We start from the raw sequence: 12,673 nt of genomic DNA, 5'->3' as shown, positions 1-12,673 counted from the left end.
TCCACAAAGAGAGTTTTTTGATGGCCTGTAAGTTATGCTTCCAACAAATGATTAGCGTTCTACAGGTCAAATTCTGCCTTTCTTCATTTCTATGGTATAACTCCCATTATCTTCAGATTTTAGCTTTAATTTACACCTGAGCAAACTTCATTCCCTTTTCCTAGTTGCCAGGTGTAACTGATTGGACCTCTCATTGGAACACAGTAAAACTTAATGCACAAGAAGGACTAGAATCCAGCTCACTCTCCCATAGGCATGCACAAGCTCTGCATGCTAAAAGTAATAACTTACTTTTGCCACTAAAGCAAATATGAATTAGAGCAGAGATGTTGAGTAAGAGAAGCCCCCTTTTAAAGTCACATAATAGAACTTCATTTTGAGCTCAGATAGTTTGAAGCACAAAGTTTAGATGCATCTTTTTCTGTATCAATAATTTGTCTCTTTAAAATAGTTCCACTAGAGGTTTTGAAAGCATGTTGAAGTCTGAAATGGACAATCAAACAGTATTCATGAGTCTTAGCACACGAAACAAATGCATCAAGGTAAAGGCTTGTTCTCAAACCCGAAACTGATAAACTGTTGGTTACTTAACCATATAACCCATGACTTCCTCACTTCTCAGTAATAATCTTATTTGAAAACTACATATGCTCAAGTGTTCTTTTTTTTTTTTTTTGCCCCAAAATAGGTTAGGTGGTGGCTCTGATGACGCAAAGGAGATTATGCAACACAAATTTTTTTCTGGCATTGTTTGGCAAGACGTATATGAGAAAAAGGTACTTATAATAATTCCTCTGATGTAAAGTGGGTTTGTGGAGAAACTGAATACGTTTGAGGTAGTCCCCTATATTGGTTATTGAAGATTACTTCATAAAAAAGGTTTGCTATGTTTCTGAGTCAGCTTTTCTAAGCCAGAATTGTTACATAGTTCTTACACCAATATAGTTCTTTATTTCTAACTAAAAAATTCCTGCTAAAGAAAACATATCTAAATCAATAATAGGAGTAAAAGAGAATCTGTTTGGTCAAAAATGGCTCAAAATATTAGTTTTTTGTAAACACAAGCTTTTACAAAACTGGTTTCCATGAATTCTGTTTTAATTCTAGTTGAAACAGTTTTCTCTTTAACAAGTGATACCCCTAAGATGCTTGAAGCCCAGAAACTGGCTCATTGAACCAGTGCCTGAGACTCTGAACATGAAACTAATCAGAAATAATAGTGAAACTGTTTTTTGCTTTTTCGCATTTCTCTCTGTTTGAGTAATGCAAATAGACTAGATCAGACAAATAGCATAAACACAGCAAAGTAAAACTTGCATTTTTTAAAGTTAGTCCAGTTCTAGTACGGGGTTTGTGACAAAGAAGGGAAGGACAATTTTAAGTATCTGAATTCATGGTTTGTCACCTTCTTTTCTGAAGCCCTGCCCCCATGTTCTCTAACAAGAGCCCCTAGAGTCAGACAGACTGACCTGCTGCCATGTGACTGGCATAACCACTACTCTGTCAGTGATGTCGGCCTCAGTCACTTCCTCCTCCATTATCTTAGTGCCATCTTCCACGTTGCCCTCATTACCTCTTCCGAGAGTTTCCCTCCACTCATTCAGGTCCCTCCTCACACACACTTTTGTCATGACACCCACATGGAACTCAGACATCTACTTAGTGATAAAAAGAGAAACTACTTCATCATACCATGCACTAGCCGTTGTTGAGTAACTGTGTGATTTTATTCATGTTATCCCACTTTGCCCTCCGTACTGTCTTGTTTTCCCTGCATCATATCAGAGCTAATTTAATTAGGAGGCAAGAGTCATATCTTCCCTTGGTTTTGGAAAGTACTAAAGCCACCTTTGGGCCTCAGTAGGCATCAATAATAATTTATTTTTAACCTGAAAGTCTCTTATTAATGAATAGAAATGTATGATCTGCTCAGGGTTTTAGCTTTTGATATAACTAATGTAATAATATGTTAGCAGTTTCCATATCATACCAGTAGAGATTAACATTGTTGGCTTTCCTATTGTATTGGGAGTACAAAGGGTACCCTATCTTCTCCTTCCAAAACTTCCCTCTCTCCTTGCAGAAATGTGTCCCTCTTTGTATTCCTGATAAAGTTATGAAGATGTTGAATAGTCCTCTGGAGAACGCAAAAGATACAGCAAACAAAATGTAATATGACACGCACGTTCCTAATACTAGAAGACTCTTGTATTAGGAAAGATGGTTGCCCCTTTATATCATTTCACAGAAGGGAGAGAGATGCATCTGAATCCTGATGAAATATTTCAGCATTGCATGTTTCACACTTGAATGCCTATGCATCATTCAGCATATATTGATCCTTTTAAAGGATGCTGTCCAGGTTGCCAGACTAAAATTTTAACCTGTTGTATTATATACACATTTTAATATTTACAATATAACTCTGCCCTTCTGCTTCTGGAAAATCTGTCATTTCCTCTAAAAGAAAAGGTTGTAACCGACAGAACTCCAACTTCTTCTGCTGGGCAAGTGGAAAACAAACCCTAGAACTGTGTTAATTCATGATCACACATGCATGTTTTACTGGGCGCCTCTCATTCTGCCTGCCCTATTCTTGTCAGAAAGCAGAGTTCTGAAATTTACAAGGATCTCAATTCTTGAGAGAATAGGAGTTGTGTATATTCCATACCCTGTCTGCTCCCCAGACTAAGGCAGCCAAACAAATTGGAGGGATAGCAAGTCATTTATTTGCCTTTTGTGCATCTGCCAGGAAACAAAGAGCTGTCTGGAAGGTCTGATTTTGGGTCTACTAGCCTTGACAATATCCCTTTTAAGACCAGATATCAAAGGAGACTGCCACATGCAGAATGTCTGCAGTGAATTTATCAGGTCTTGGACTTCTGCGTGCCAGCATTCTGACTGCAGAGTTTACGCAGTTCAGGGTAAAAAATATTGTTTTTAATATGATCTTCATGAAGCTTATAGTGCGTGGTGACGGGCCAAAAACTTCAATCTTTTTTCCCAGTCCCTCCAGACATTTGCTGCCTTGGGGAAAAGAGTGCCTGGATCAAGACTACCTCTGACATTGTCTTTGCAAAATCAAAACCCAGCCTCTTTGGCCCATTTCTAGCAATCAGGCAAATCAGAAATTGGATCTAAGACATTATCTACTGTAGAAATACCCACTCTGTGAAAGCCAAAGAGACAGGTTTAAGTGGCCTGGAGGGCCTTCTGAAAGTGATAGAATATCACCCCATAGTGAGTGAAATATGCTACATGAATCTCTGGGACAGACATGGTTCCCCAATGTCATCAGGAAATGTTGAATATGTTCACATAATTGAGGTTTTGTATGAACAAGGACATTTTCTGGGAGACAAGACCTTGCTTTGAACAACAGGGAGTTTGTCTGAGTTTGTCTAGTCACAGAAATTTAAAATCTTTATCAGAAGATCCCTGCTCAAAATCTTTGCAATTTGTCCTTGGAGAAGGCTGCATTTTAACTGTGCAATACTTCATCCTTCCACAAACTCCATGTAAATATTGATATTTTAATTGCATCTTCTCACCAGTTTCTCTTGGCTAGGTAAACCACTTAAGTCCACGTATCTTATGCTGGCATGCAGCAGCATTACACTATAAGTGGCACCTCTCAACCATAGTCTGCTGAGCTATTGCAGTGAGGGCTGCAATCCACTTAATAAATCCACTTAATAAAACGAACCTCACCACTCCTTGCTACATTCTCCCACTTCCCCTCGTAGTTCAATAATCCAAATCTGACCATATGCAAAAATATTTCCCTCGTTTCGTAGGTGCAGCTCACCCTGTCTTAGATTGTATTTTACAAATATTTTGTAAAAAATAATCTAAAACACATCTTGTACTTGTTTTCTGTTTCCTTCTGTGGTTCCCAGTCATTTTCTAGCATAGAGTTTAGGTTTCTGCTGCAGAGCCCGAGTCCTTAATCACTCACGCATTCTGAGACTCAGCACTGCAGACAATTTAGAGAGTGACGGGGAGCAGCACATGTGCCAAAATCACCATTAGCTAAATGGGTTATGGATAGAACAAACACGCAAAAAGGGCCAAGCTATTGCTTAGATGGAGGAGAAACTGCCTTATGGATGATCAGAATATTGGGGGTTCAGTATCAGGGAGAAAGGATGTTTATCCTCACAAAAAAATAGATTGGTCGGATTCACTTGAGAATAGGATTATCATCTTATGAAATGGAGCTCCCTTCTAATGTACCTCTAATAACATATAGACTATAAAGCCTTCATTTTCAATAGGGTCCAATAATTTGGGGTACTTAACATTGATATCTGAACCATTAGTGATTATCTTTGAAAAGTCATGGAAGATGGTAGAGATTCCAGATGACTGGAAAAGGGCAAATATAGTGCCGATCTATTAAAAGCTGGAGTATTGTGTTCAGTTCTGGGCATCACATTTCAGGAAGGATGTGGACAAATCGGAGAAAGTCCAGAGAAGAGCAACAAAAATGATTAAAGGTCTAGAAAACATGACCTATGAGGGAAGATTGAAAAAAAAAATTGGGTTTGTTAAGTCTGGAAAAGAGAAGACTGAGAGGGGACTTGATAACAGTTTTCAAGTACATAAAAGGTTGTTACAAGGAGGAAGGAGAAAAATTGTTGTTCTTAACCTCTGAGGATAGGACAAGAAGCAATGGCCTTAAATTGCAGCAAGAGAGGTTTAGGTTGGACATTAGGAAAAACTTCTTGTCAGGGTGGTTAAGCACTGGAATAAATTGCCTAGGGAGGTTGTGGAATCTCCATCATTGGAGATTTTGAAGAGCAGGTTAGACAAACACCTATCAGGGATGGTCTAGATAATACTTAGTCCTGTCATGAGTGCAGGGGACTGACTAGATGACCTCTCAAGGTCCCTTCCAGTCCTATAATTGAGACCTCTTAAAGGGGCCTGAATTTCTGAAAGTGCTTAGCACTTATCTGATCCTCAGACTCCTTCAAGGTATCATTGGACACCCAAAATGACTAGTTAGTTTTGAAAATTTAGGTTTAAAATATGTATATTGTTTGCATATTGTAACTGTATTAGGTATTTATAATAAGGGCCATTTTTAAAACAGTTGTATTCTCACTTCCCATAATGTTGAATTGTTGGTTCTAAACCTCACAGGATTTTTCTCTGAAGTATCACCAGATTCTGTGTCTGTGGATCATATTTTTGTCTTTAATTTTAAATCTAATCTGAAATAAAATTAAAGGGGCCTAATGGTATTATTTATTGTATGTATTGCAGTAGCAACTAAGGAAGTGTTATTTCCCCTTTTGCGTAACACAGGAACCAGGGTCAGGTTAATAGGCCGCAGGTTTAAAATAAACAAAAGGAAGTAGTACTTCACATAACAGAGTCAACCTGTGGAACTCATTGCTAGGGGATGTTGTGAAGGCCATAACTATAATTGGGTTCAAAAAAGAATTAGACAAGTTCATGGAGGATAAGTCCATCAATGGCTATCAGCCAAGATGGTCAGGGATACAACCCCATGCTCTGGGTGTCCTAAGCCTCTGATTGCTAGATGCTGGGACTGGACGACAGAAGATGGACCATTTGATGATTGCCTGTTCTGTTCATTCCCTTTCAAGCACCTGGCATTGGCCACTGTTGGAAGACAGGATACTGGGCTAGATGAACCATTGGTCTGATCCAGTGTGGCCGTCCTTAAGTTATTTGACCTTGTTGTGCCTACACCAGGGACTAGTTCAGCATAGCTACAGCACTCACAGTGTGGATTTTTCATGCCTCTGAGCACCATAGCTACGTAGATCTGTCTTTTAATTGTAGACCAGGCCTGAGTGATTTAATGTTCTGCTTAGCTAACCTAGTCCCTGCAGTTTCAGTGGGATACAGTATGCTTCCATGATCCCATTCCCCAATTGTTGTGTTGCCTAGTGTAGTGTAGTTGCTATCGCGACTGCCAGATTTATCCCCAGTGGTGGGTGAACTGATGCCCAGCATCATGTCCTCTGTGGAAGGGCTACAGACTGTGACTTCACACACAAGTTTCTGCTGTATCATGCAATGGGAAACAGAACAAGATCTGTCTACCAGATATGCTGCCTTCCAAAACTGCACATTACAAAATCCTTTGGAACGCTGCATCTGCATAAGACCAGCATGGTGGGCGTGCTACTTCCCACGCTCCCTCCTCCCCCACCCGACTCAAGCAGCTCTGTTTACCTAGAGTCCTGCTGCCAGACTCCCTGCTTACACGGGGCTGACTTCTACCCCTCACACCCAAGAGAGTTTAACAGCACAGCGTAGGGTCTTATTAGTGCTACTCATGGTTTAGCCAGAGAAGGATGCAATGTAAGAAGCTCTCCACTGACCATGCCAGTTTCCCTTAAACCTTCAGAGCTCCAGAAGTGCAGAGTTTATATCCAGTTGTTTCCATGGGATAGGAGGGATCTGTAATGCCACTGAAGTACAGCTCCTCTCCCTCTGAACAATTTTGGGCAATTAGGCAGGCTTTCTGCTCCTTTTGCCCCTCTCCCATGCCTAAAGCAGAGGTGATAAGGCCTATAGTATGTATACTATTTTTAAAAAACAGACTATTAATTTCTTAACTGTAAATATCATCTATTTATTTATTGTTTGAAGTAGCATCAAGAGCTCACAACTCTTTCTACTGCAAACACGATTTAGAAACAAAGCCGTTCACATCCCATAAACAGCAAATGCACATTTAAATACTTTGTATTGTATACGTTTCTTTCCTACGAGCCATGATTTTATTAGCAGTATAGGAAAAGTCACTGTGGTTTATAGCTGAAATTCAAAGCCAATCTATAAAGAATGTATTTCAATAAACTATAAGCTTGCAGTATTTTTGTGTCTTTCAGCTTATACCTCCATTTAAACCACAAGTTACATCTGAAACAGACACAAGGTATTTTGATGAAGAATTCACAGCACAGATGATTACAATCACTCCACCTGACCAAGGTAAAGTTTCCTAAATATTTCTCTTTCTTTTTAGGCCCACCCCAAGATAATATTCAGTAGTGTTATCTGGCCTTATAGAAAATATCAAAGAAATATCCGTTCAGATTCATCTGGATTTCTTCATATACAGTAATTAAACTGTATGATTATACTTGATCATGGTGTTAGTAAACTGATATGGAGCTTTTCACTGTTAGTTTGCCTATTCAGATCTGGGATGGCGGCAAAGATGGGTCCATACCAAACTCCCAGCTCCAGCTTTGGGATGTTTAGAAATCTGAAACTGAATTTTGCACCCTGAGCCCATCTCTAATTGATAGTACCAGAAAGTTGTTATCCAGTGGCTGCTCAGTGAGCTATGTGATTTGATCTGGCGGTCTGAGTCCCTATCCTCATAAATGCCTCGAAAACCAATACTATAACCGACCCCATTATTAGTAGCCTCAGCAGAGAAGCAAACTATTGACTGGGCATAGAAACTGAATTGCCCTCTCAACCCCTACTGGTGGTCTCTCCAGTCTAGTGTTTTGGGGAAGTGTAAATGACTGTACCCACTCCACAGCTAAATAGAGAATTCCAGTCTGGTGCTTTTCACAGGCATAGAATATCATAAAGAGAACTGAGTAGAAACTGGATTTTTTGTTGTGGGGAGTTCTGAGAGTTCAAAATTTTGGTTTCTGTTCTGAAATGGAACTAAAACAAAATATATGAAATATCTTAGAAAATGAAGTTCTGAAAAAAAGAATAATTTCAGGTCAGTTGAAATGTTTAATTTTGTAAGATCAGAAAGTTTCATTCTAATTTTGACATTTTACAAAAATTGATATAAAATAAAATGTTAATAAGTTGTTTCAAAATAATAAATCAAAATGCTTCATTCTGAAAATGTCAGAACACTTTGCACTGGCTCTTTTCCAAATGAAATAATGTTCAAATTAACAAGTTTCCTCAAAACATTTCATTTTCAACGAATTGGCGTTTTCCAACAGAAAAACATTCCGTTGGAAAATTTCCAACCACCAATATTCATAAGCTTAGAAATGCATACACATACACATGGTGTATATTAACAAACACTTGTTGCATAATGGCTTATGTGCTTTTTTAATTTAAGTATGCTCTATTTCCATGGTAACTTAGCATTCACTTTGTACCACTAGACACGGAGGGGTGAAAATTCAGTACAGTGAGTATGGATTCAGCCATACAACTTCCAGCAGTGTTAAATGGACACCAACACAGCTACATCTCTGTGCTGAAAATTAACTTCTTCTGTGACTTACATTAAATAGAGAGTCAAGGCAGGTCTTAAGTTTGATGCCTTTCTGTTACTATCTTTAGCTATATTTTTAGTTTGGGGTGAAGGGGGGAAGTTACAATGCATTTGTTCCAAGACATGAAAATCATTAACCTCTACTCTGTTTAAAATCAAAATATACGCGGCATTATTCAATGTGGGTAAAATTTATTTTTCTCTTTGCAGAGGACAGTATGGATTGTGTAGATAATGAGAGAAGACCTCATTTTCCTCAGTTCTCCTATTCAGCCAGTGGAACAGCTTAATGTTTTGCCTTTTTTCCCATTCAGAAACAAAACAGACTACATTTTGGGGACCTTACTTCAATGGACACTAGAAAACTGTCTACATTATCGGAATTACAAACTATGTTTGTACTACAATTTACATGAATTTGTTGGAAGCCTCACAGATTCTGTATTTAAAACAATTCTCTGATGCATTTTTGAGAAGAAAACATTTAAGAATGGATTTGTTTAAGTCAACCTTTTATGCTGAATGACTAGGTTTTTAAGAATACGTACCAAAACAGTTTACATTAGAAATAATTAAGATATTCAACATATCAGCAACTCTGACCAGAAAAATCCCCTTATTTTATTTATTTCATACAGGTCATTATCTAAATATAGAATCTGCATTCTGAACAATTAGATTTATTTAGGAAGCTATAAAGACTTTAGTAGCTAGTGCAATAATATAAGCAACGAAGTGAACAAACTCTGGAGAGTTAAAGGTTCAGACTCACTTTGGACAGCAATGAAGTGTCATCCTACTCCAGAAAATCAACTATAGGAACAGCATTAATGGCCTCAGTGAGGTAGTTCAAAAAGCAAGTTATTTTGTTATAACATCTGCTACAAGACATTATGTATCAAATTGAATTCTGTGGAATCTAGTCCATTTCTACATCGCACAGATGAGTATTCCCTTTAAGATAATGCATTTAATTATTCCATTTGTCTAATGTTTAAGAGTATTTAACAGGATTGGCTGCTCAAAACTTAGAAAACAGTCTGATTACCAATCTAATCTAAAATGCTGTACTGCAGAATTGCCCCACTTTGTACAGTGTATAAAAAGCCACACACAGGTCTAAGGGAGAAATTCATCTTGATGAATGAATCAACCGAACAGACGTAAATTATGGCACTGAAGTAATGACTTGTCGCTGCTTTTTTTTAAAGAGAAGTTGTATAAAGATACGTAAACAATTACTGTTTGCATCATGCCAGACAATTTCCTCACTCTTCAGTGTGCATTCAAGGTATCAGGCAACTGTCATTGGTGCCTTCTGACTCTTGAAGAAGCACTTTAACGTGTTTCCCGTATATAAGAAAAAAAGAAAGTAGGTTGAAACTTTCTCTGTGTTTGAGTAATAGGGTGTTCAAGTGAATATATTTTGTTTTTAATCTTAGTGAGAAATTCCCCCACTCCCTTTTTTGTTGTTGTATCATGTTTCTTTGTAACTTTCGTAAAAACAGTCTTATTCTGCCTCTACTGCCCAAATGACTTTATTCCCTTGTAGGTTGCATTCTTTTAGATCGCTTTTTGTTTTCATTCTCTTGACTGTATAAAAATGATGAAATGTACTGCAGTTAATTAGCATTTATTTTTTTAATTTGGAAGAGAGTGTATTGGAAATACCCTCACTTCCCCTTTCCACGAGAAACTACTGTGGTCCAGCAGAGAGCCCATTGCCGTGACTTTTTTTTTTTTGTACACAAGGTTCGACTCTAGTATTTTTACTTATGATATGGAAGTTTCCCTCTAAATACTTAAATAAAAATTGCTTAAACACGGTGGGTGCTTATTTCTTTTGATAGGAGCTTTATGGATTCAGAGAAATGTGAAAGCTGTTCTCAAATTTCTCTCTATCGTTCCCTGATCCAAACTCTAAAGCTCTCACCTCTGTGAGTGGAATTTGCCTTCCCTACACTCCTTCCTTTTGCTGCTGGTTTAGTAACAGGTGTTTTCAGCAGTAGATTGTTAAAGAAATAATTCATTCTGCACTGGAAGATCTTCTCTAGGGGGGATGAAAAAGGAAGAGACTCACTTTGCCATGTTTACTCTGTGAGCTGTCGCTGATGTCAGTGGGACTAATCATTAAAAGTCTGCAGGATCAGGTCACCTGAGCTCTCTGCACAAGAAAGGGCTGGAGTATAGTTAAGGTGTGACATGCAGGAATGTTGCTAAATCTTTATTTCCTGCCCCAGTCACTTGAGTCAGGGCCACAGGAGGCCAGTATTCATTGACTCCAGGGGCTCCTGTTAAAAAGAGTGTTCCCTCTCCTTGTAGGTGCTGGAAAAAAAACTGTGTTGTTTAAAACACAATATATTTGAAGCTAACCATGGATGCTTCAGCTGTGCAATAAGCAACAAAACACCCAGACCAGGTCTGTTTGGTTTTAAGCAACACGCTGTAATTCCTAAAAAGTTTATTGTCCACCAAAGCTCAAGTTCTTACCAGGGAGTGTAAGTGTTTCTCTGTAGTCTTCTTCACCCAACCAAGCAATAATTATTAAGCATCATGGTGGGCTAGGAGCATCAGCATGTGTCTGTGTGGTCACATGAAATTTTGGGGGGCAGAGTGGGGTCTATTTCCTTGCAAAGGGATGCCTTCAGTGTGTGCCAGACAGCATGCCCCATTTGTCTGATATAACACACCCTTGAGTCCTATTGCTCTTGACCCTGTGCCTAGGTTTGGGTTAAGAAATGGAGCCAATCAGCACACCAAGACCAAACAGGGCTAAGTTAAAAATTACTTAGCAAGTTAGCTGACTTCAAGGCACCAAGGCCTGATGAAATACATCCTAAAATACTCAAGGAGGTGACTGAGGAGATATCTGAGCCATTAGCAATTATCTTCGAAAAGTCATGGATGATGGAAGAGATGCTGGAGGACTGGAAAAAGGCAAATATAATGCCAATATATAAAAAGGGGAATAAGGCCAACCTGGGGAATTACAGACCAGTCAGCTTAACTTCAGTACCTGAAAAGATAATGGTGCAAATAATTAAGCAATCAATTTGCAAACATCTAGAAGATAATAAGGTGATAAGTAACTCAGCATGGATGTGTGAAGAACAAATGTCAAACCAACCTAATATCTTTTTTTGACAGGGTAACAAGCCTTGCGGATGTGGGGGAAGCAGTAGATGTGGTATATCTTGACTTCAGTAAGGCTTTTGATACTGTCTTGCAAGACCTTTTTGTAAACAAATTAGGGAAATACAACCTAGATGGAGCTACTATAAGGTGGGTGCATAACTGGTTGGAAAATTGTTCCCAAGTAGTTATCAGTGATTCACAGTCAAGCTGGAAGGGCATATCACATGGGGTCCTGCAAGGATCAGTTCTGAGTCCAGTTCTGTTCAATATCTTCATCAATGATTTAGATAATGGTATAGAGAGTACACTTATAAACGGTGCAGACGATACTGAGCAGGTAGGGGTTGCAAATGCTTTGGAGGAGAGGATTAAAATTCAAAATGATCTGAACAAATTGGAGAAATGGTCTGAAGAAAACAGGATGAAATTCAGTAAGGACAAATGCAAAGTACTCCACCACTTAGGAAGGAAGAGCCAGTTGCACACATACAAAATGGGAAATGACTGCCTAGGAAGGAGTACTGCAGAAAGGGATTTGGGGGTCATAGTGGATCACAAGCTATGTATGAATCAACAGTGTAACAATATTGTAAAAAAATCAAACATCATTCTGGGCTGTATTAACGGGAGTGTTGTAAGAATGACACGAGAAGTAATTCTGCTCTACTCCTCACTGATTCAGTCTCAGCTGGAGTCTTGTGTCCAGTTCTGGGTGCCACATTTCAGGAAAGATGTGGACATACTGGAAAACATCCAGAGAAGAGCAACAAAAATGATTAACAGTCTAGAAAACATTGACATAGGAGGGAAGATTGAAAAAATTGGGTTTGTTTAGTCTGGAGAAGAGAAGACGGGGGGCGGGGGAGATGTGGACATAACAGTTTGCAAGTTCATAAAACGTTGTTACAAGGAGGAGCGAGAAAAAATTTACTAGTTAACTTCTGAGGATAGGACAAGAAGCAATGGGCTTAAATTGCAGCAAGGGAGGTTTAGGTTAGACATTAGGAAAAACTTCCTGTCAGGGTAGTTAGCACCGGAATAAATTGCCTAGGGAGGTTGTAGAATCTCCATCATTGGTGATTTTTAAGAGCAAGTTAGACAAACACCTGTCAGGGAGAGTTTAGATAAAACTTATTCCTGCCTTGAGTACAAGGTACTGGACTAGAAGACCTCTCAAGGTCCCTTCCAGTCCTACAATTTTATGATTCTACAAGTTGTTACAAGTTCTGAGCCAACATATATATAAAGCATCCTAATATAGGTTGCAATAACTTCTATTTGTTTAAA

General features: G+C 38.7%; 1 protein-coding gene across 3 annotated transcripts in view; it reads left to right on the top strand.

Annotated features, from left to right (window-relative positions):
- AKT1 (AKT serine/threonine kinase 1) overlaps positions 1 to 10,066 on the top strand; it is a 108,777-nt gene extending 98,711 nt beyond the window's left edge. For 2 of the 3 annotated variants that reach the window (XM_074956342.1, XM_074956343.1), the window contains exons 12-14: positions 689 to 776; positions 6,876 to 6,978; positions 8,462 to 10,064. In XM_074956342.1, the coding sequence (XP_074812443.1) occupies positions 689 to 776; positions 6,876 to 6,978; positions 8,462 to 8,541 (271 nt within the window). In that variant the 3' untranslated portion in view covers positions 8,542 to 10,064. Of the gene's footprint in view, positions 1 to 688; positions 777 to 6,875; positions 6,979 to 8,461 lie in introns of all 3 variants that reach the window. The other variant, XM_074956344.1, reaches the window with a different exon arrangement.
- Positions 10,067 to 12,673: the final 2,607 nt, after the last annotated feature.

The sequence above is a fragment of the Natator depressus genome, chromosome 6, assembly GCF_965152275.1.
Source record: "Natator depressus isolate rNatDep1 chromosome 6, rNatDep2.hap1, whole genome shotgun sequence".
Taxonomy (NCBI): Eukaryota; Metazoa; Chordata; order Testudines; family Cheloniidae; genus Natator; species Natator depressus.
Note: the sequence above shows the minus strand (reverse complement) of the source record. Positions and strands in the feature narration are given on the sequence as shown.